The following is a 25,006-nucleotide window of genomic DNA, read 5'->3' as shown; positions in this document are numbered from 1 at the left end:
GTTTCCATTGAACTCTTTCAGTTCTCCAACAGAGGCTTTCTTGATTTTTTGTGAATTCATCATTTCCATAAATGTTCGAGACTGATTGATAATCAATAAATCGACTGTTTTCAACGTAGGCAGCGTAGTCACTGTATTCGCATTATAGATGTGCTATTGAAATTTGAATTCTATATATAAAATCTAATTGAAACTTTTATGGCTTGAGTTTGAAATAATAGTCTCGCAGTTGATGTGTTCGAGTAAATCTCAGTAGAAAAATCTAGCAATTCAATGTGTTCTAAATCGTATATGGTATCAGTGAATGTCGGTATTCAATCATTTTGATTAATTTTGTTAATTTTTTTCAGTTCGATGATCTACCCAACTAATCTTCATAGTCTTCATGCATCGATGTGTATATTTCCAATTCTAGATAAATCGAATATAAAATTATTTTGAGCTGATTTCTGCTTTGTTGCAGCATAATATAGGAATGTGAGATTTCACGGCTGGCGTCAATGTTTCTATTGGTTTTTGGGTTTTGTCCTGGTCTTCTTTCGTTATGATCTCCGAACGTTTCAACTGCAACTACGGCAGTCATCTTCAGTGGCGTGTTCGAAGTACCCTTCTTGACGTATCAACTGAAACTGAAGCTCTCATTTCTGCCGGGTCATTTATAGTGCTGATTTTTTGTGCACTTTCTGTAATGGCGGTTTCGCGCGTACTTCCACAACACCACCTTCTAGCTTCCATACATAGAAGGTGTCACAAACTGAATCGGGAAAATTCTAAAGAAGGCAAAAATCCACACCGTCTTCATACCAACGAAGAAAGTATCGGAGTATCTGAGATAAGCAAAAGACAGCAGAGATCCACTCAAATGAACAGGGGTTTACTGGATTCTATGTAACTGTGGTGAATGAAGTCTATATCGATCAGACGAAAAGAAGCATTGGTACCCGCCTAGTCGAGCACAAGCGGAGTTGCCGATTGGGCCAGACCAAGAAGTCTGCAGTTGCTGAACATGCACTGTCCGACAGGGAACACAATAACCTGTTCGAAAATACCGAGAGGCTAGCAACCTCGACTCATTTTTCAACAAGAATGTATTTGAAAGCCATAGAAATACTTAAACACCAAGAAAATTTCAACAGAAAGGAAGGGATAACATATCTACCGAAGACCTGGCACACATCATTGGAAAGTGCCAAAACGAATCCATGTCACCTGAATCGTGCGGAAGTACGCGTGAACCCGCCATTACAGAAAGTGCGACAAAAATCAGTAATCTTAATGGCACGACAGTAATAAGAGCTTCACTTTCAGTTGATACGTCAAGAAGACGCCACTGCCGCAGTTGCAACTGAAAAGTTTATAACCACAGAGGACAACGGCAAAATCCGAAAACCAATCAAAACTTTGTTGCAGCAGTTCACTTCTCTGACAGTTCCTTCATGAAGGTTTTTCTGTGAGTGCCCCCGGGTATGTTTTACCAATACTCTCTATGTTCTTCATAGGCCCACTTTCCAATCTGATTCAATATCGAAGATTTGGGTACCTCGTCAGCTGATTTGGAGCCTATACATGGAGTTGGCACACTCATCAGCGATGTCTGAGGGTCCTCGCACCACAGTCGGCTGTTTGTGAAAATATATATCCGCTGATTCCGTTGAGGCCTCATAATTTTTTTTGTACATTGCAAGATTGTTTATACTACAGCCTGAAAAATTGATGTTTACTGACCGAGTCGGCAACTAAAATGGAGAAAACTCCTCGCACAGTGAATTCTAGCCTCAATTCCATGATTGAAGTTAGACACAGATTAGGTCCACCTTCATTCCATAACTTGGGAAAATCGGACGGGACTCAGCGAAGTCATTGAAACCATTCAGTTCCATGGTTTTTGTATAATAACAGAAATAACGGAAACAATGAAAATTACTTCTACAGCTACATTGAACGTTTCTTCTAATAATGTTCTAAGACCTCCTTATATGAAAATACATGTTCAACACATACTTCACAGTTGAAGTTCTAAACCGCGAAAAGTGGGGAATAAACAGTTAACCTGGTAATGAACTCGACCGAAATACCTGGTATTGGGAGCTGAAATGGGAGCTGGAATTCTTTCTGCGTGGAGAAATCTCAATTTCAGTTACACCCTCGATCGGTACACATTAGTTTTCTAGGCTAAAATGTATCTGATCTTACATAACGCAAGGAATAACTATTTGAGGCATCAATGAAATGAGCGGATCAGTATTCTATCAGACAGCTGAGCTGCACTTGGAGCACTGGGAATGACGTGAAAAACTGAGAAAAATGGTATACACGAATGAATTGGGTACCAGAATGCTCAGGCATTACAGGTAACAAAAAAGTTGGTGAGTGTGCCACACACTTATCATCAACTCCATATATAGGCTCCGAACCAGCTGTGGAGGTATTGAAGTGACTGGTGCGTAATGAGATTGGAAAATGGGCCTATAAAAACATAGAGGGTACTGGGAAAACATACCCGTGAACACACATGGGAAAACCATGTCCGAAAAGTGAACTGAAGAGCTACTTCGACAAAGTAGAAATCAGATTAAAATACTTATAAGGCTACTAACTGGAGACTGTCCATTGAAATGACAAAATGGGGACAGAGACAGCTCGTCCTATTTCATATGAATGTGAGGTACTGGATCATAGGAGGCAAAAAATCCATCAGCAATCCAAATAATGTCTAAAAAATATGACCTACATCCAGCAAGAGACCTCTACAAATTAGTACAGGACACAATATTGTTGGAATGGGTATCATGGAAGAGATGTGAGAAAAACGCAATAAACTCTTGAAACTGCAGAATTTTTCGAGAATCTGGGAGGAATGGACAAAACAGGCGGTTCCGAAGTAATAGAAGTATGTTGTGTAAAACTGGAACCTTTGGCGTGAACGGACACTCTTTCAAATCACTAACCAAGTTGGCATCTTTATCTCCTGAAGGTGCTAACCTGGTTGGTGAGACGCGCATCGAGAAGAGTATAACAATCCTCGTGTTGGTAAAAGTGTCCGGTTTGGAAATATACATGCTATGATAAATCAACCCGTAAAAGAGCCTGTCATCTGTAGATGAGAAAATGGAAAAATCTAAGGTCAATTGTTAACAAATTTGAAAAGGTGCAAAAATACCAGCGCGCGGCACCTTTTCTGACCCGACCTACCAACATTGTAATCTGGCTCTGGGACACCTGAGTTTCATTGATTCAGAATGACTTTATTTGAGACGCCAACAACAAAACAATAATCGACTGTACACACTCATTACTTTGAAAAACAAGTACTTTGTAAATGGATTGAATGCATATAACCTCATTCAATTATTAATGCTCATCGATTGGAATCATTGTTCAGTTCTTTTCATGAAGTTTGCGTCACATTCAACGATGTTTCCAGGAAATGAAGAAAAATGAATCCCAAAAGGAGATTGTTTTTTTCATAAGATTTACATTATTTTTTAATCAACTAGTCTAATGCAAGACAAATTTTTCAATGAGATCTCTTCAGAGAGCAATATCTGAAAACTGAAAGAGTAACAATTGTTTTCAATGAAAACAAGAAAATGAAATTTGAACAAATCTAACATACTTTTCTGACAGTTCGAAATTCAAAGACAACTTGGTCATTCTAACTCTGCCGGTAGGTAGCACCCAATAAGTTTTGAAGTTTGAAGTATACGATCAACGATTTGACAAACTCAATCATCTGAATTTGCAGTTCTTTCACTAACTGACTCACACCTAGAAAAGCAGAAAGAGTTTAACTCAGTCTCTGAATTCCGGTAGCGCCAAACGTGATATTAGATATTTTGACACTAAATGGCTTTAACATCCTTTCCCCAATGAATTCACTGTCAGAATGAAATACTTCTTCAAAACACACACACACACCGATTGAACGAATTAAAATACACAATTTTGGCTACTAAGTTTTTTTAATGGGACATTATAGGAGAATATATACTAAATCGCCCGTTTCCTCCTGAAAAATATTCTTTTTTGTACAAGTTATGGCTGAATTTCCACAATAGGAAGGTTGCGATGAACTTTTGAGTTTCAAATGTCTCCATATTAGCATCTTTATAACCCATGATCTTGTTCAGGTGAAGTTCGAAATGTTCTTATTGAGGAGAATATTGAATTGGCTTTATATTTTATACAGGAAGATGTGAACAGAACTTCATTTACTTTTACACATGAGGCTAAGCTAATTCCCGAATTGATTTTCAACGACATCAAATACTTCGCCTGACTCTGACACCTAACCTAATCGTTTTCAGATGAAATGTGCTGAGATCAAGGTATTCATCATGATGGCATCCTCGATATTCTAGTTGACCATAGTTGCGTGATTATTGAAGGTTGGTTTACGCTCCGGTTTGAATTGAATCATGTTTGGAGAATGAAAAGTGAACAAGTATTGGTTTCGCCGATTATCTATCCTCAAGTGAAGCTGACAAGCCTAATGTAGTAATTAGTCATCGTTTCTGTCAAAACGAATTGAAATTTTCTTGAAGGGGTCTTCAAATATAAATCAAATCTGAGACCTGTAAACATTTTTCAGAAAATATTGAAAAATAGGATTTTCTTTTCGAATTCAACATATTGTACTCAGACTACTGTTGTTCTGTTGGCCAGTTAGTTGTAGGAGGCTATTGCCTCCTACAATGCTAAGTGCATTTTCAAAAATTATAGAAAAAATTCTCTACCGCCGCATTTTAGCATATATTGAAGGGAACAAAATTTTTACAGATTGTCAACATGGATTTAGGCCATCAAAATCAATAGAGACAGCATCCGCACATTTTTTCAAAAATGTATATAAAGAGCTAGATGATGGCAAATATGTTTTAAATCTATTTTTTGACCTATCGAAAGCTTTCGATTCAGTGGACAGGAACATACTGTCTAAAAAATTATATAGTATCGGAATAAGAGGATGTCTTCTAAGCTATATCAATTCCTACATGGAAAAAAGAAAACTAATTGTTAAATGTAATGAATGCCAATCAGACATGCATGACGTAACTCTCGGTGTTCCACAAGGCTCTATTTTAGGCCCACTACTCTTTTTAATTTTTGTTAATGATTTACCAAATCATATTCAATATGGTGCCACCACTTTGTATGCTGACGATACCACTGTTACTGTGTCGGGTGTTACTGAGGAGGAACTTTACCACAAAACTCAGGTAACGCTTGACGAAGTGTATGCGTGGTGTCAAAGAAATAAACTTATTTTAAACCATGGGAAAACGGTTTTTATGAACTTTAACCTTAGGAGGCCATTAACACCTGGCTGTAATTTTGCTCTATCTGAAACAACTAAGTTCCTTGGCACCTTTATAGACAGCAAGTTAACATGGGAACCACACATTGACCACGTCTGCAAGCTGCTTAATAAAGCTTATTTTGCAATTTTACAGCTTAAAGACACAATTGCCAAACAGGGTCTTGTAAGTGTGTACTATGCATTAGCTTATTCACATATTTCATTGAATATATTAACCTGGGGACGATCGAGTCATTTACAGCGCGTCTTTGTTGCTCAGAAAAGATTACTGAGACTGATCTTCAATATAAATCGCTTAGATAGCTGTAAACAAACTTTTATAAATAATAATATTTTAACGGTACCTAGCATTTACATCTATAAATGTCTGGTGTACGCGAAAACTAATATACTCTCTTTCAATACCTCTGCGGAAAGGCACATGTACGATACACGACATAAAAAATTATTGTCGATACCTGGGCATAAAACGCAGCTGCATTCAAAAACTCTCTATACTATAACTGTATTATTTTGTATAACTGTGTTCCTCAGCCTATGAAAGAAATGACGTTATCTTCATTTAAAAATGAAATAAAAAAATATTTGATGCTGAATGCTTTTTATAGTATAGATGAGTTTATAAATAGAATTAAATGACGTGTCAAAGGGAAAATAGGAGGAATGAGGAATCTAAATTATTTCCTCATTGTGTAAACTTTTTGTGTAGTGTAAGTATTTTGTTTTATTCCATATACACCTGACAAATATTTTGTTTTGTCTCATATACACCTGTTTTTTTGTGAAATTGACAAGTATAAGTTATATTATACAATCATATTTGTAAATATGTTCATGTGTGTAAATGTGATGATTCAGTTTTTATTGATTTTGTTACATGACTCTACATTTATTTGTGACATTTGTGATATTTATTTGTGTGTGATATTTAAGTGACGTGCCAAATATACACTATTGTATCAAATATTGGTAAATAAATATTCTATTCTATTCTATTATCAGTGGCTCGCTACATCTGCTCAGAGAATACGATCCACATACCCAATGATTACTGACACACTAATCTTGAAAATGGTGTTATATGTATCAGCTCAGGGTATAGGTCCTAATTGTTATGAATTTCTCAGAAAAGATGCTTCCTCTACATGAATATTGCCCATAATTATCACAGTGTTTTCACTGCTGGGAAAGAATGATTGGGCTACTCTCACGTCTCATCACCTATGATTAGTGAGTATTCATTGTATGATTTAGTTTTATGATAAAACTAATTTGAGGAAAAAATGTCCGCACTTGCTAAATTTTTATTCATATTCACTAGCAAAACAAAAACTATAGGAAAATCACCGTTGGTAAAATGTAGATAGTCAGGAGTTGCACAGTTTTCGCCAGTTTTGAATTAGCATAATTACTGTAGAATTTTCAGTGGCATGATTGTTTCTGAGAGGCTACTATTTACATGTGATTTGTGGCACAGAGTTATATTTATTATTGAACTGAACTTTCAGTCAATTCTACCACCACCTGATAACATGGAAGAAAACACAATTTTGAGATTTTCATTGAACGAATTTGGTTCATTCTAAGCCCGCTTACTTTACCAGTCTGATATTCATAATAAATCACTGTGTCTGTCATCATGCCTGATATCCAAATCCTGGCAATAAATCCTGTTCAACAGGTTCTTCATAACTTTTTCGAGGTATATGCTTAATCAGAAGGAGTTTAATGAATCCAAGAATATATGAGAAAAGACAAAAAAAACTTTCTATGTTTTTATACCACTTTTATTTGTAACTAATGTTGTTACTGCAGTTTCGTCCTTTGAGACCCTTTTCAAATAATTACAATGAACTGTTCATTCTAATTGTATCACGTACTACTACCACGTAGTAACATCCATCAATTTATTCCAAGAATATATTTTATATACTTTAAGATTTTTCCTGATGGAATATCTTCCAATGTAGAAATATACTTGTATTGACACCCTATTAAGTTCACAGGTGAAACATAGTTCACTTTCGGAGTCCCCAGGTTGCTAATTGATAAATCTTGTAATGAAAATCATTCTTTTGAAATATTGAATAATGTGAAACTTATGCAGGTTATCTTTTTCAGGTTTAAAATTCACATGGATGGATATTCTGGACCTTAACAAACTTACCGCTGCTGCCAAAAAAGCGAGCCAAAAGTAAGTAGAGCGAATCAACTTTGGAATATGTAGAATATGGTTCCTCAACTGTTTCATAAACATTGAAACTAATACTGAAAAGCATTTTCGCGAGTGAGAAAGGTTGATTGATGAGCTACACTTTTTTTCCCCCCTACCCGATGACATTTATCAGTGAAAATTAAAAAATAGGAATCATTATCTAAGATGTTTCAGTTGGTTTTCGGGTGGAAACGTTTGGAGATTATAACCAAAGAACACCACGGAAAAACCCAACACATTGACGCCAGCCGTGAAAGAATACTTTCCTATATTATCTAAGACAGTGGTTCCAAACTATGGGTCGCGACCCACTGATGGGTCGCGGGGCAATTTGGATGGGTCGCGGATTAAAAAAAATTAATACTTATGTTTTTCCCATTTTGAATGAAGGTTACGGAAGAGTATCCAGTTCTTTCTTTGAAAGAGCTGGTGGGGTTTTCAACCACATATTTGTGTGAGAGGGCATTCTCCACTTTGGTATATTCAAAAAATAAATATAGAAATAGACTTTGTGTGGAAAGTGACCTACGTTTAAAGCTTTCAACTTTCAACCCATATATAGAATCTCTTGTAATTCGTAAACACCAGCTCCACCAGACACACGTCTATTTTTTTATTAATCGGTGGGCTATGCTTGAAGACTGGCAGTAAACAAATCTAAAGAAATGAACTTCAAACCAGTCTCGAATATACCTACACAGTAGGTTGAATGAAGTAGTTGTTTTCTGACGCCTATCAGAAAACAACTACTCCCCTGGCTAATAGCACGAAGGGAGTTGGATTATATCCGACAGGCGTCAGTGCAGGAATCTTCACAGAAAATTTCCTGCATATGCAATTGGCAATACAACTGAAAGAGTCGACCTTCAATTTTGGAACGGGCACACTTGCAGACCGGTTTCGGGCTCATTAGCCACTGAATAGTGCAAGATAGTGGCCGTCATCTACCTAAAGTCAATGATATTCCATACCCTTTGGACTGATAATTGAAAATCGGAATTCTTTCATAGTATTTCATTCCTCTTCCTAAATTGGACCGAACAACAAAATGTCACTCCATCTAGTGGACGAGGTACTAACCAACTGCATATCCGAAATTTGCCCGATTCCTCTGAATTTGGAAGAAAAACTTTCTTATTAGTCAGTGGGCTATACTTGGAGACTGGCAGTAAACAAATATAAAGAAATGAACTTTAAACGTTCAAGCAAGTTTCGAATATACCTATATAGTATGTTGAATGGACTGACACCTATCAGAAAACAACTACTACCCTGGCTAATACTACGAAGGGCGTTGGATCATATCCGACAGGCGTCAGTGCAGGAATATTCACAGAAAATGTCCTGCATATGCAATTTGCAATACACTGAAAGGGTCGACCTTCAATTTTGGAACGGGCACACTTGCAGACTGGTTTCGGGCTCATTAGCGACTTATCAGTGCAAGATAGTGGCCATCATCGACCTAAAGTCAATGATATTCCTGTGAAGATTCCTGCACTGACGCCTGTCGGATATTATCCAACGCCCTTCATGGTATTAGCCAGGGAAGTAGTTGTTTTATGATAGGCGTCAGTCCATTCAACTACTGTGTAGGTATATTCGAGACTGGCTTGAACGTTTAAAGTTCATTTCGTTAGATTTAAGTCTAATTTTTTCATTTGTTGTATTTTTTTAGTTCTTAGATTCTGATTTTAGAGGTGTATTCCTCGATAGCGAATTTTCACGATGATAATAATGAAAATATTAGTAATAATAATTATACTTGACATTATTTAATATGTGGGTCGTGTATAAAATCCCACAATGAAGGTGGGTCCCCAGGCAAAAAAGTTTGGGAAACGCTGATCTAAGATATCACAGAGAAAAATAAAAAGTTCATCATTCAATTAATAATATTGAAACCAATGGATCAATAACGCCCTACCACTGACAGGTAATGATTGATGAAGTTGTGATGAGAATGAATTCAGGCAGTGAATCTGAACAGCAATTATTAATAATTATTCATGGTGTGATGAAATAAAATCATGTCATATCGAAGAATCAGAGACTAATTCAGAGAAGTGCTACAGATCAGATACAGGTCTATCAACTGAACAGTGAATCTTTCTTTGACAACGTTCTTCGGTTGATTTATTGAGAAGATTTTAGAGAATGTCGATAAAGAAAAGACTCATGCATTGAATGTTGAAATCTCCGAAATCTGCAGAATAGAACTACAATTCTCTGATTTTTTTTATTGTTTCCCAAATAACATTGAATGTTCGTAGATTCTGAAAAGTGAATAACAACTGGAATTTTTTCAAATTTCATATATCCGATTCAAATGAGAATCGGAATCATATATAAAATATTGTTGCAATTCAGAAGATCTTTTTTTCATTTTTCATCATATGCCTGACAGTTTTGAATTTCAGTTGGTAAAATGAAATATCCCATAGATTTTTTTATTGATCTGAATAAATATTACACGTACATAGTTTCCAAATGTCTCGAATGAGCATATCTATATAGTCTCATTAATTTTCCATATTGTCGATATTAAATCTTATATCGCAATTGTTTTTTCCTTTTCAACTCTGATCTGAATCCATATGGTTATGTATTGAGTAGTAACGTATGAACTTTCACAAACATAATGAGTTCAGATTTGATTGAGGAGTTATGAGACTATCAGAAAAACAACCAAAAATTAGTTTGCTTTTGGATTCGAGTTTGATATTCTCCTCTAATCTAGCTACCAGAAAATCATCTCAAAGAACTTTTCATGTCAGCTATACATTTTTTTAATGTACCTATGATCAAAATATTCCTTTTAGCCTGACAGTATTACTTTGTAACACTTTCATCAATTCATCACCAATCCAAATGATCTGTGGAAATATATAGTGACATGTATAATACTCATGAAAACGAAAAAGGTTAATTTGGATTGCTGCAATTTTTTCTGTAGATTTTGGAATTAGAAAACAAATTTTCGCGAAATATAGAAATTAGACAAAAATGATAATGAAAACACAACAAACAGCATTTTTGAAGTTGTCTTAATGGAAAAGAGTTTGGGGTGAACAAAGATTTTCAACATTATACTTTTTTCCCATAATTCAGCTGTTGCAACTCAAAATATTCAAATCGTCTGAGGTGTATTGTATTTGTTTGAAAATATCTTTTTAGGACTAAACTGCAGTAACGTTTCATTTCTAATATTTCATGATAACTAATTTATTGAAAAAAAATTTGACAAGCTTCTACGTACAAATAAAAAAATCATTTGATTGATGTGATATGAAAAAACTCTTGAAACAAAGATGATTTTTTTTATAAATAATATATTGAAATGTATTGAACTGATCTGACCGTTAATTATAATAATACAATAATATAATAAATTGAATGATCATTCTGACAACTGTTGATTTGTTGAACCAGTTCTCTTGACTGTCTCTCCCGATCAGATTTGTGCGAAGTGAAAGGCTCACTCTAGGATCTCAGGATATTTCGATGACTTTGTAGCCACACCACAGAATATATTACCTTCAGCTAGTGGAGAGCCTTGATGGAAGTGCTATCGTCGGCCCCTGTGAACCCTCGTGAACATGGGCCTTGAGGTGATTGTCGTTGATGCCCCCTTGCTCATTGTTACTGAGGAATTATGATAGTCTAGCATCCTGTCTGATCAGTATGCTGCAAAAAACAAAAAAAGCCAAAGTAATGTTACAACAAACGTACCGAGGATGAATTTCATCACAAATTAACAGGTCTGGCAATGATTCTGAATACAGTTCTGGATGAAATTACTTATGGAATGATTCAGTCTAGGAAGGATGATTTCATGAAAAATCCAAGCTCGAATTGATGTCAGTTTTTTTGCTGGATTGAACGAAGGTCAAATAAAATATGGTGGTGAATGAGATGAGAGAACTCTGAATTAATGAGCTGATATTCATTTATCCTTCGATAACAAAAGTCAAGATGGTATTGTCGTTGACCTTGAAGAATCAGATATAGACCAAGCTGAACAGAATGTCCATTCTGTTCGTACTATCGCATGGAAAAGCTAACATAAAGAGAAACAGGTGTTATGGTTTTGTAAACGATCCACTGAAGATATCACGACAAATTGTACTCGAATCAGCTTTCTCATCCCTGATTATTTCAATGTGTGGAATGGGATACAAATCATTTCAATTTCATTTCCTTCTTGGGGCAAAATTCAAACAAATCGCTTTCGATTCACCGGATGAGTCGATGTTAAGAAAAGAGCTGTATAATTTCTTCAATCGAATTTTATGACTCTGTGAATAAAACTGGCCTATTCTATCGCATATACCTTTCCAGTGTAGACGTTATGAATTTTGGATATTTTGTAGTATTGATCGCTGATCATGAACTTACTTTTCTCAGAAGGACATTTTTTTGTTTTACGTTTATGTTTTCAGTTCGTCGGTTATAGGTATAATATAGGAACAACTTTTAGAAATACCAATACATTGAGACCTCTGTTGACACATAAACCCGAAAATACGGTTGGAGGAACGAAAGCTTCTATTTACAATATACCTTGTTCCTGTGAAAAAAGTTATGTAGGTGAAACCTCAAGATCTCTAGATGTGAGAACAATTAACATCGTGAAAAAGGAGACAAATGTCAGATTCGGATATAGTGAAGCATATTCTAAAATCATATGATGATTACGTATAGAATTAAGTGAAACAAAAATTATCACTGAAGAAACTCATGAAAAAATTAGAAAACTCAAAGAACCTGCATATATTCTTTCAGCAGGTAACGAGTGTATTCAGAATAGCTCTGTGGAAATGAAAGATACCTGGTTGCCATCAGTAAGAGGAGACTTATTCAATTGACGACTTTTCAATTTTGTGGAAATTCATGTTCATTGAGGATACACCATAAAAACATACTTTTGTCTATTTGGTGTAATGACCGAAACTAGTCATCAAATATAGAACTATCATGCAAAATAGACAAAAGTGTGTTTTTATAGTGTATCCTCAGTGAGTCAGGAGAGAGGTTAAAAACGGAAATATGATCCTCAACTCTAATGAATTTTAAAAAAATATCCAGTATGTATGTTCGTGTAGACTGTCACGTACGACATATCGACATTTAATTTTTTTGACATATGTCGAAAGAATTAGAGCTACTACAATTTGGAGCGAAAGTTTTATTTTGAATTTAAGGTTATGAAAACTGAAAAAAATGTTCTCCGAAACGACAACTGGAGTAAGCTGAGTACCAATATTTCATTTTTCCAGATGATTTTTTTCGATTTGTAGGCAACATTTATGAATACAAGCTACTGATTGATTAGACTTTTCAGGGGTTTATATTACGCAGTAACTTCTCAGAGTTAACTTTTCGATTTGCCCTTTATGACACTTCAGCAGATTCTCAATAGTTTTAGTTTTGATTTTGATAAACCTACTTACAGTACCCGCTACGACTGAAGGCGAGCAATCGCGCAGGTATAAATTAAGATGAACCCCTTGCCGGATAATGTCGTACCTATGATTAGTTTTAATTAGGGAATCAAAAGGAACATGACTTCACTGTCATTCCTTTTAATAATTCATTCAGTATTATACGTAGTAGTACAGTTCATTCAAATGTTATCTAATGATACACTTATCCAAAAATAAAAACTTTCATCAGTCACTATCTGAATACGAATGTTCTTCATCTTCCATGCTGCTTGTGCTGCTATCGTCATTTGAATTCATGATCACTGAATTGACCTCTGTTGGAACGTCTGTGGATATTTTTCCAATATTTCCACTCTATATGTCGGCAACGCTTTTGCCATTCCTCGGAAGTGATTTTATCAAACTGGTACTCCGTTAATTTCCACACATCTTCCAACTTGAGAGTTATATTCTTTTGGGACACTTCGTTTCTAACAGTAGCCCAAATGAGTTCAATGGGATTCAAATATGGATGGTAGGGTGGAGGTCGCAGAACGTTATGTTCGTTTTCAAGCAGAACCTCATCAAATTTGTATTTAATATGATGCTTCCTATTTCCTTGATCAACCCGTATAATTCAGATTGGCGCATGTTAGGGGTCAATATAATGTTTTTTTGTGGAGACACTTCATCATGTCAGCCTTCCTAGAATTTGTGTTGGGGGCTGGATTGAGTATTATCGGTTAGAACTACGGAATTTAGAGGTGAATTGAGGATCAATTTTTATTGAAACCATTTACCATAACTTTCAGAATTCATTTCTGGATAATAATCTTCTGATGTTGTGCCTATTTTGAATATAAGCCGACAATAAAGTGTAAAGCCTATGTCACCTCCTGCATGGACGATAATGAGTCTTGGTCCCTTCACAATATATTCTTACCTTTTGGTTATTCATCCGTTCAGTTCTTGGAAGATGTATGTCCACTATAGAGATATGTTTCATCAAGAAATACAATTGCTCGTTGTTGCCTACGAAAATAATGTTTTTTTTTTTGTGTTGGAACTCTTCTACCATGATACAACACCCTTCCATCCTATGAAAGTCGTAAATTATCCATTCAATATTGGATTATTCGGGAATAACAGTTACTGGTGCTCTTTTAGGCCGCTTTTTCTTGGGGTGGGAAATTTTACTTCTCCGTTATTTGCAGATATTATTTTTTAACCACTCTTCTAATGGTTTTCAATGGTTCAAAATACATTACAAAAACACACTTTTGTCTATTTTTCACTATATTTCTTTATTGTTGACCGGTTTCAACTATTACACCATTTTCAAAACAATAAAGACATATAGTGGAAAATAGACAAAAGTGTGTTTTTGTAGTGTATCCTCAGTGAACATGAATTTCCACAAAATAAATGAATCGTCAATCGAAGAAGTTCAAAATACATACCTGATGCAAAATAGAGATTTTTGTTGAAATGGTCACTTTGAAAATAATTGAACATTTTAACTTAGGCGATGACATTATTCCAGAAACAACACAAATTATTCAGACAATGCCAAACGCCAACAGTATTTACAGGTTACATTGAAAATTAGTTTGTGCGCATGGGGGCAGACTCGCCATCACGTTTGGCGTGTACTCAAACTTACTATTGCTAACCCGGTACATAAATTCTAATCTAATTCCATTTGTTCCAAAAGAAAATGTATAGATCAACACCACAACAATTATTGTTGGTGAAAAATACTCAAAGGTGTGCCTGAGCTATTATGATTGTGATTTCCCCCTTTGACATTTGAAACCTCAATCACATCATCATGCGTATTGACGACTTAATTAGAAGACACACAGGCAGCCCAAGCGTGATGTTACATACTTAACGGACATGTGACCCATGTATCTAGAGTGCTCCTGGTGATGTCAATCACCAATAAATAATGTAATTAGAAAGTAATCAATCATCGCCATGGAACACAGCTGCACCTTTCCCATCGTGGACATGCCATTACGGTGCGATCAATTATCGAGTTATCGGCATCAAAAATAAACACGTTTTAACGAATTATAACACATTCTTGTTCACTTTGTTACAACAACCTATTAAGCCGATTATTTTCATATGGCTTTTTCATTGAAACTGTAACGAGCTCAATCATTTGTTATGTTTCCAATAGGGGATAATAATGTTTAATAAAACAGCACTTCGGGTGATCAGGTTAGAGATGGATAATTCAGTTTCTTGGTGAAATGTGAAATAGCAGCAAAATTCCTATGCCTACCGTCTGTGCTTGACAGAACTTTGAGCTCATATAAGAAATAAAGTATGGTAAATACAAATTAATGACGTTATACTGGGGTAACTGAAATTATTACTGTCAGTAACATTGGATTCCAACACTTCAAGCTGAATTTTCCACTAGATCTTTGTTGAGATAATTTTTTTGTTCTCTATGAAAATATTTATTGTCAGCTGTTGTTTGGGTATCTGAATTAGGAGAAGATACGAGTGTGCAATTATCAATATCAATATATTGCATTCCTGATATTACTCAGTGGGTCTTCGATAGAAAGTAAAAAAAGAATTCAACATATTTCTCTGGAGAATAAATATTATGGAAGTCAGATGTCCCAATCACATCTGTTGAACAAAATCTGTTTTTGCGTTAACCAGCTGTCGCACCCCTACGAAGAACAACCCTCAGAAGCCGAAACTTGTGCGAGCTGATGACTGAGGAGTTCTTACCTTTTAACGTGTGATTCCTAACACGGGTTGTACGATACAAGTGAAACTCTGATCCCTGAGTTATTTCTGTCGATCGTTCAGCCTGGGGCTTGAACCAGCGACCAACACGGCGGTCGATTTGAGTGAGTGAACAAAGCACCCACGTCGAACCGACCGGCTACCGTATGAAAAACATAACTTTGAAAAGTTTGGCTCTTTCTAAAGAGGTACATATAAACAGAAACAATCAGGTAAATACCGGTTTTTTCTCGAGGCGCTATAAGAGCGGTGCCTGTGCAAAAGTAGCGATTCATGTTGAATTTGAATTGCTGTAGATTAAATCCATTTGGAAAAACTTCATGGAGAAGTCCTTTCTTAAGAAGTCGAGAGAAAATAAATATCATAAAAAGGTATAAAAAAAATAAGCTTCAATGTGAGATTTCCACTTGGAAGTTCACAAAACCGTGATACGTGTTTCGCTATACAATAGCATCTTCAGTCTTCACAATACTGTTTGTATAAATTCAGTGTCGCGCTTTTATAGTAATTTGAATTATTGTGACTCTCACTACTTGACAATTTTTGCAAAGTTTATCAATTTCCCAAAACAATTGTGGAACATGTTTTCCATCAGAGGGAAATTATCATAACTTCGACACAATCTGCTGACATTCGATTCAATGAATTAATTTATTCATCTCATTTGCCTTAAAAAAATGCCAGAAAGGTAAAATTGAATGAATAAGCATCGTGAAATATGTGAAAAGTCATCAAGCGTTGAAAAAGTTACCAGAAACACATTAAAAACTCTCATTGCCAGATCGCATTCACAAAATGTCCTTCAATTCCAGTAAAAACCCAGCATTTCATTTTCTGCTCTGTTCAGAGAAGGAAAACCAATGAATACTTCAATCCATTCAGACGATTTCACTCATAAAGTAAACTCGTTAGTATGAAGCTACTAATTGAAGTATCTTGTTCGGATTGTGGTTCATTCAGTATCCAGCCAGCTGAAATGATGAAAAAATAACTAAACATTTATGATCGCCTGAATCTAACTTCAAAGTGTCCTTTAGATTTGAAATCCGCAGGGTAATCAAAGTTAACGAGGATTCGAGAAACTGCATAAAACTTTAACATAGAAATGTCAGTATACCAAAATGGATAAATGAACTTTATTGGTCACAAATTATTCACAACTCATATTCACAACTTTAATAAAACTGGGTGGTCTGTTAGTTTACATGACAAGGAGATGGAAGTTGGTTGCTTTTTTTCTCGATATTGAAGGAACATTTGAAAATATACTACCAAAATCTATGAGATCATTCCTGGCTGGAAAAGGCATCATAACTGGCTGGATCTATGCCATGCTGGTAAATAGAATCGCAACTATGACTCTTCAAGACTAGGCCTTTAGGTTAAGGATCACCAGTATAGTAGCCCTCAAGGTGGGCTACTATCTTTCCTTCTGTGGTCGCTCCTGATGGATATTTTGCTTGATGCCATCGACAGTAGAGAAGTAGATCTGCATGCTTATGCAGATGATCTTGTCATTTTGGCACGGTCCACGTCAGGAAGGTTAGCTTGTAATATTCTCCAAAGTACGATAGACATTGTTCACAGTTGGTGCCAGAGGGAGCAGATGTGTGTCAACCCCAGCAAAACTGTGATAATCCCCTCCGCCAGTAGGAGAATATTTAACGATTCAACGCCATTTTCCCTCAGTGATGTTATTCCATTCGGAACGGAGGTGAAATATTTTAGCATTGTTCTTGAGGAAATGCTTACTTGGAAAAAAGTTTACAAAAAGCCAGACTATTCCTATGGGAATGTCGAAGGATTTGTGGTCAAATTTGGAGTTTGGGCCCTAAACAAATCCTTTGGAATTGCTCTCTGGTGCACAGCATTCTGGAAATGCTCTCTGACATTATGCCTTCAACTGTCCACTACGGATTGTCTTATAAAGTACTGTTCCTGAGTAGAGAAGACTAGACTCTCCAGGAAGAGAAAATATTGATAATAGATAGTTGTTGGCAGGTGGATCAAAATTACCTTCAGGTTCAGGCAAAATGCCAAAATCGAATCTCCTCAATAGGAAGACTGGATTCCTGGTCATACTGGCCTGGAAGGCAATGAGGCTGCTGACTCCATTGCAAAGAAGGGTGCTGCAAACAGCTTTATCGGAACAGAACCTGTCATTGGCATCGCTTTAGGCTTTCACAAACAAACATTGAACACTTGAATGGAAAAAGGTTTATATACTTCTGGCAATCTGGCAAAATCGTTTAGGATTGGTTCCTTCAAAGCGTTCATTCACTACTGTGGACTACTGTGGCGATGAACGAAGATGTCCAACATGCCTTCTCACAGGTCACTGTCGTCTGAATTCTCATTTGTAGTGAATCGGACTGTCGGAAGACAGTGTGTGTCGTCTCTTTTTGGGAAATAATGAAGCAGCAGAACACATACTTTGTACCTGCCCCGCTGCGGACCGATAATTAGGTTTTCAGAGTTTGGCAGAGGTGCACTCTCACCATCTGACCTGTAACATCACTCATCATATAAACTAATCGGCTTCGTTGAGAAACTGGTTTCATTTGGTCGAGAGTGGATGGGTGTGAGCCACAATAAACCTTTGGAGGGTAAAGTGGAGAATTGAATAAACCCATTTAATTTTGACCTTACCTAACCTAGTTCACATGAAATAGAGTTCACGTTGATGTGGTTCCTTTATTGATGAAATTGGTAGTCATAGTGTTAGTTTAGATTCAATGCAGGACTGACAGTGTGCTAACCATAACCTAATCAAGTGAGTTCTGTCAACGACAAATATCCGATTCCTAATGAAATTTCTGAAAATGACGATATAAAATGTACTGATGGAAATATATTTCTTTGGAGAAATGAAAATCTTTGATTTGGTACTGCCTGTATGAATACTTCGGCTAACTCTCATCTTCACTCGAATTTACAAATAGCTGGTGGAACTAGAGAATATACCGAAAAATTTCAACTATGAAACCACAATTGGCTGAAGGACAATTAGATTTCATATCTAATCGCTGCGCGACGTTGCGGCTTCGACTTTGAAGACAGGTCTCGTCTCTGGTATCTGCAAGGGTCTCAGTCTACCTACTTCCATACGTCGACTGTGATTTCACTGGTTCTGGTCTTGTATTTATGTCACTGGGCTAGTGGAGGGGCGGGTCGGGAGTGGGAGCAATTGTGATGTAGTGGGAACGGGGTTGTGACTTGCAGAAGCGAGATGTGAAGTTGTGAGATGTAAAACGTAATAGTAATGAGGTAATCTTTGTAATTACCTGTTTTGTTAGGGCAGTTGGGAGACTTTTCATTTTCAGTAGCTCCGCGTATTATCCAGATCTATTCTATGACGGTCGTAATGGTTTTGGTGATTTCGAAGCTTATTGCGAAGGCCTGTTCCACGATGCTTTTTGAAGTTGGATCTGATTTACCTACAGCAAGCTCGTGTTCATAGGCTCTTTTGGATACTCTTCTGTTGCTCTATTGCTCTTAATATTCATGGGCTTCTGCTCACTCGAAAAAATATATCTACGTAATTATGAATGGACTGACCCGTTACAATAACACTATTCATGTTAGGAATCACACGTTAAAAGGTGAGACCTCGTTAGTCCTTAGCTCGCACAAGTTTCTCAACTTCTGAGAGATGTCGTTCATATGGGGGCGACAGCTGATTAATGGAAAAACATATTTTAAACAGAACAGATGATGATGATGATTGAGAAATTTAACTGAATAGTTATAAACCTAAATCGTTTTGTCTGAACTGTAGATGGAAACAGTAGCAGTTTTCTCCAGATTTCATTCGATACATTTCGAAATATTTTCAATTGTATTAGGATGGATGCCCCTAAATATTTAGAATTTGCAAACCTAACAAATAATTGAGCAGAGTGCTCCAAAGATCATGCACTGTGATCACCAAACCAAATTGTAATATTTTTTTCCAGTAATGAGCATTCACAGTGAATCAGTATGAAAGAAATCTGTTGAAAAAAATCTGTTTTTCCGTTAAGCAGCTGTCGCCCCCTTACGAACGACAACTCTCAGAAGTTGAGAAACTTGTGCGAGCTAAGGACTAACGCCGTCTTACTTTTTAACGTGTGATTCCTAACACGGTTATGTACAGTTATGTAATTTGAAAAACAAGAGTATTGCAAAAAGTGCTGTTCAAGATACTACCAATTTAGGCAGGCCCACTCATTCATTTGAAACGAAAACTAAAACAATTCTTGTCATCTATTTATGTCACTCACTGGTAGTGGTGTATAGGCAAATCGTATTTTGAACCAAATTAACATTCGGAAATGCAATACTTATAGAATGGCAACATTTAATGTCAGTAGGTACAAAGATTTTAATAATCTGAGTTGAATCCACTGTTATAACTCTCATATAAGTTTCCATCGTGATGTATTTATAACAGAGTTGTTCGCGGTCCTCTAACGGGGATACTACGAACATAGTCATAAAGCGGAAATTGACTATCCAAACCCGGAACTCATGCGACAGGACGAACGGACGTTCCTGAAACATTAATGAAAAATCCGGCAGGACTTGACAATATCTCTAAAACGAATTTTACTTCAGTTTCCGTACAAAAATAGCAGAAAAATATATGTATTTGTATTCGTTCAGTACGAAATCATCATAGATCTCAATGTAACAGCATCACCTTCTGATTAAAGTATTTCGAAGAAGCGAGATGAGTCATTCAGAATTTATTAAAATCAAAAACATTCGAAACGAATAGCATTTTTTCGAAATTTTGTGTGGCAAAAAAATTTATATTCTTTCAAAGTATGACATTTATTAGTATTCCATATGAAGACGTAGTTAGCTATATCTGCCTTTTTATTGCATTATCTGCAGCTGAGGTCCTGATCAGACACAATTTTGTTCAGTTATCCTTCAATGGAGCTGAGTCGATCCCTGTCTATTGAAGCTGTTTCAGGATCAAATTTGAAAAATATTCGAAGGAGTTTATGGATATGTTGCCCCGATAAAAATAAAAAATCAATGAAAAAGGTTTAGGACTGTGTCTTCAATCAACACAGATGTTATTTTCCGAAGATACAGGTGTTTCCATGTGGCGAAATAATAAATAATCAAAACTCCGTGTTCAGATGAACGGAATCGGTTTGCTACACTCAAAACATACTATTATCTGGAGGTTTTTTCTCCTAGCTTTCAGGAAAATTCGGTTTTTTTTTTCACAAAACCTTTTCTAACAATCTTGTAACTGAACACCATTTCATTGCTGAAAAACTTTTTATCCTTTTTTGAAATATATGTTTTTCAATATACCTATTAATTACATTTCGACAGAGTAATCGGACTTTATTGACTTTTTTCCGTAAACGGTTAGTCGAATGTGTATTTGGATGTCCTGTGATCCGTATTTGATATCCATTGATATCCTACTGTTGCCTACCCTATTATTATGAGAGAAAAAATGGTCAATAAACAAACGACAAACAGTGAAACAGTTTTCTCCCAATCGTATACTCTCCGTGAACATAACGTGGAGTGTATATTTATATTTTCATTATCGATACTGTTTCATTCTTGTCGACATCTTAAAAACATATTTATCAATCTATTCTATTAATGTCTTGAGTCCCACAAATTCACACATCTGATTAATTTTGTAGCGATAATTCAGTCATTTTGAAAAACATCGATTACAAAAATAATATGCTATTTCTGTGATTCAAAATTGAGGTGAATTCGATAATCCGGGAATATTACGTGAATAACTTTACGATTGCATGGAAGTATGAAAAGCAATAACCTGTTCGTGCCAGTTCAAATTTCTATGATGAATCTGTGAGCGTGCGTAACAACTAATAAATTTTCTCCAGGAGAAACTTCAAATAGTTCGGATGCCGGTGACTTGGAAAAATTGCGAATTATTTCAATTTCAATTCAATGAAATTTAAATTAAATTTTTCCTGATCAACATGTACTGTTTTGTTTTACTATATTTGCTATTGTAGAGCGAAACACGTGTTGCGGTTTTGTGAACTGTCTAGTGGAAATCTCATAATGAAGTGTTACTTAAATCACGTATTCAAAAACACTGTATTGTGGGATTTTCTAAACGATTTTACAAAAACGCAACACGTGTTAGTTAGTAAGGACACGCCCGAAAAAGCCATTGTTTGGCGAAATACACGTGTTGCGATTTTTTAAAATCGTTTAGTGAAAATCTCACAACAAAGTGTTTTTTGAATACGTTAGTTATGGATTTTCACCAAGTATCGACCAATTCCATCATATTAGTTAAATAAATTATGGATTTTCATCAAATATCGGTGGATTTCATCACGTATATTTGTAAATTCATTTGGGATTTGGATCACAAATTATTGGAGTCCTTGGTGGAATGATGTCCTCTCTACTCTCGAATCTTAAAATCGTACCGGCTTGTCGCACTAAGGCAGAAATTTTAGCCGCACAGATGCAGAAGGCTGTCATTCTTGGCTCACTGCGCTTTCTCAGGGCACATGATTCTTGGACCCAATGATCACTGACCCCACGGTGTGGGGAGTGGTAATTGGTTGATAATGCTGGCGCGCCCTTCTGAATGTCTCGTGGCTTCGGGGGATAGGACCTGACCAGCGCACACTACGCTGATAATAATAATAATAAATGGGCTTTATTCATTGACATACATTGTTTATAAAGGAGAAGTAAATACAAAAAATCAATGAAAGGACGAAGTTCAGCCCAGGCTATTTTACAACTCAACCTGGGGATAGCATGTTTTATATAAAAATATAAAAATAATTACCTAGTATACATTGGTAAGTCGGTAGTTCATGAATCTTTGTGAAACTAAAATAAAACAAAGGTTATAAATTCCAAAGTGAATATTAAAAATCTATTTAGCTTAAATAAGGTAAAATATATAGCAAAACATACACAAAGGTGAGACAAAGGGAAAACCATATGAGCAAGGCATAACATGAATATATTTTATCTATCCAGAAGACTTCAGATATGTTTTCAACTTTTTTTTTTATTATATATGGAGTAGTGTCTAAATTCACTGGGCAGAGCATTATATTGTTTGATAGAGTTGTAAATAAAACTACGAGAAAAGCAGGCTGTCGAGTGTTTTGGAATGATAAAAGTGTGACGGTTTCGTGTCCTCGAATTATTCTGTGATTTGAAAGTTTTATATCTTTCATAAATATAATTTGGCTCTTTGTAAATGAGGAATTTATGTGTATTGACGAATAGGTGGAACTGTCAGGTTCCTGACGAACGAAAGTAGATATACTGGGTGTTCATTGAACATCAAGGGATTATTCCTTGAGCTATTCTAAGGCTATTTTGACTTCTGATGATTTTTGATAGGACGCTTTTTTTCTAATATACGGGGCGAGAAAGAATTTCGACAATAACAATTTTGCTAATTTTAAAATTATTAACGTAGCCGAAATAAAAGTATAGCGTACTGCACTGGACCTACCAAGAAATAAAAAATGTAACAATTCCGTTGGTACCTATCAACAATATCCCGAATACTACAAACGGCTTCAGACATTCAATTTCAATTTCAATAGTATGTCTCGTGACGTGCATTTTCTGTGGTTAATATTTGAAGTCTTATGTGAAGTCTTCTATCATGAATGACTATAGTAACGCGGATATAACTGATATGCATTTCATTTATGAACTTGCTGATGGCAATTCAATGGAAGCTAGGCGGTTGTACAGTGAACGACTTCCTAATCGTGATGTGTCTAATAGAAAAGCATTTCAGAGTATACATTGAATATTCATATGGTATTAATTCGAAGTTAATATTTACCTATACCTGACTATGTACAAAACGCAAATACACCCAATTTATCACTCATTTGCACACCAACACATGAAAATGATTGAAATGAATTTATTTTCCACTGGTTAGATACCTTTTGATAAATACCATAAAGGCATATTCCATTGAATATTGAATTACAGGTAACCTAAAATTTTGTCTATGTATTCCTGTTAGTGAATTTGCTAAAGAAATGTCAAATTTAGGTGCAATGACAATGAAGGAAGCTTACAGATACAGGACGATTGATATGTAAATTGGATGGTAATGAAGCATGTTTTTCTGAAACTATATCACAATTACTTACAGTCGAAAGCTGATTGCACCCTTTCTTTTTATCTCCGCAACAATTTTGAAATGGTTCACACACGACAGTCAAATCAAATGCACAGTACTCCGTAACTATATAGACAATGGCAAAATCTGAATCATCAATAAGCTGAATAATAACAAATCCTGGACAGATGACAGATAAGTTAGTTTCTGCACCCGTTATTATTTCTGCACTTGGAGTACTTATACTGTCTCTCTTTCTCTGCTTGCACTTTTGAGATAAAGATAGATATTGGTGCTCTTGTGTTTATGGAAAATTATAGATCATAAAAGACTTCAGAGACGTCTACGTTAGCAATGATGCCATATTTGTTTGGAAATTAATTTTCAGCAATTACAAAACGATTTGGTAATATCTTCAATTTGTCGATGTGAATGATTTTTGAAAAAAGACTGTAACTTGTGAAAAAATGTATTTCAAGCAGGACTAATTTCCTGATTTTTTCATCAGATTAGATAGTGATAACGGCAACTCAATATTTGAGTTCATCTATTACAAACAACAAACCTTCTCTCTTCAAAATATTAGCTGGGGATGCATTGAGTATAATAATTTTGAAAGGCTGAAGTATTAAACCAGATGAGAACACAAATTATATTTGCCCTCTGACTATATATCTGGCTCTCAACTATTTTTCGAACAAAGGTAATCAAATGAATCATGTGGATCGAACTCGGGGACTGCCAAAACACCGGTATCCCACACACAGACGACACAGATAATGAGTCATGCAGAAGAAGCGTAATTTTCGTTGAATTATAGAGGTCATAATGGTTTTAAATTTAGAGTGTTCAGGTTTACTGAGAATGATGATGAAAAAGTAATAGTTATTTTGATGAATGGTTAGCAAATTCCAAATAGTGGGCCAATAAAATTAAATGAAATTCAGTCGGTGAAAGTAATGGTGAGAGATAGGCTTTCAGTGTATTTTGGAGAAAGGTCAAAACGGTTTAAAGAAAATGGAAATGACATTTCTATTTCTATCTGAATTCCATCGTACGTATCAGAACTGCATTGAACACAAATGTTTCTTATAGGTGTTCTTGAATATGTGGAAAATGTAGGATTAAACATGGTAGGGAACTGATTGTATATT

At 35.7% G+C, this 25,006-nt stretch overlaps 1 protein-coding gene across 1 annotated transcript in view; it reads left to right on the top strand.

Moving 5' to 3' along the window:
• LOC111509913 (heterogeneous nuclear ribonucleoprotein C) overlaps window positions 1–25,006 on the top strand; it is a 650,389-nt gene that overhangs the window by 148,613 nt on the left and 476,770 nt on the right. Inside the window, 1 exon segment of the mRNA XM_074171869.1 lies at window positions 7,442–7,514. Within this exon segment, the coding sequence (XP_074027970.1) occupies window positions 7,459–7,514 (56 nt within the window). The 5' untranslated portion in view covers window positions 7,442–7,458.

Source organism: Leptinotarsa decemlineata, unplaced genomic scaffold, assembly GCF_025532065.1.
Source record: "Leptinotarsa decemlineata unplaced genomic scaffold, Ldec_3_MD MMD2_tig00000035_RagTag_RagTag, whole genome shotgun sequence".
Classification (NCBI taxonomy): Eukaryota; Metazoa; Arthropoda; class Insecta; order Coleoptera; family Chrysomelidae; genus Leptinotarsa; species Leptinotarsa decemlineata.
This window is presented reverse-complemented; position numbering and strand designations above follow the sequence as displayed.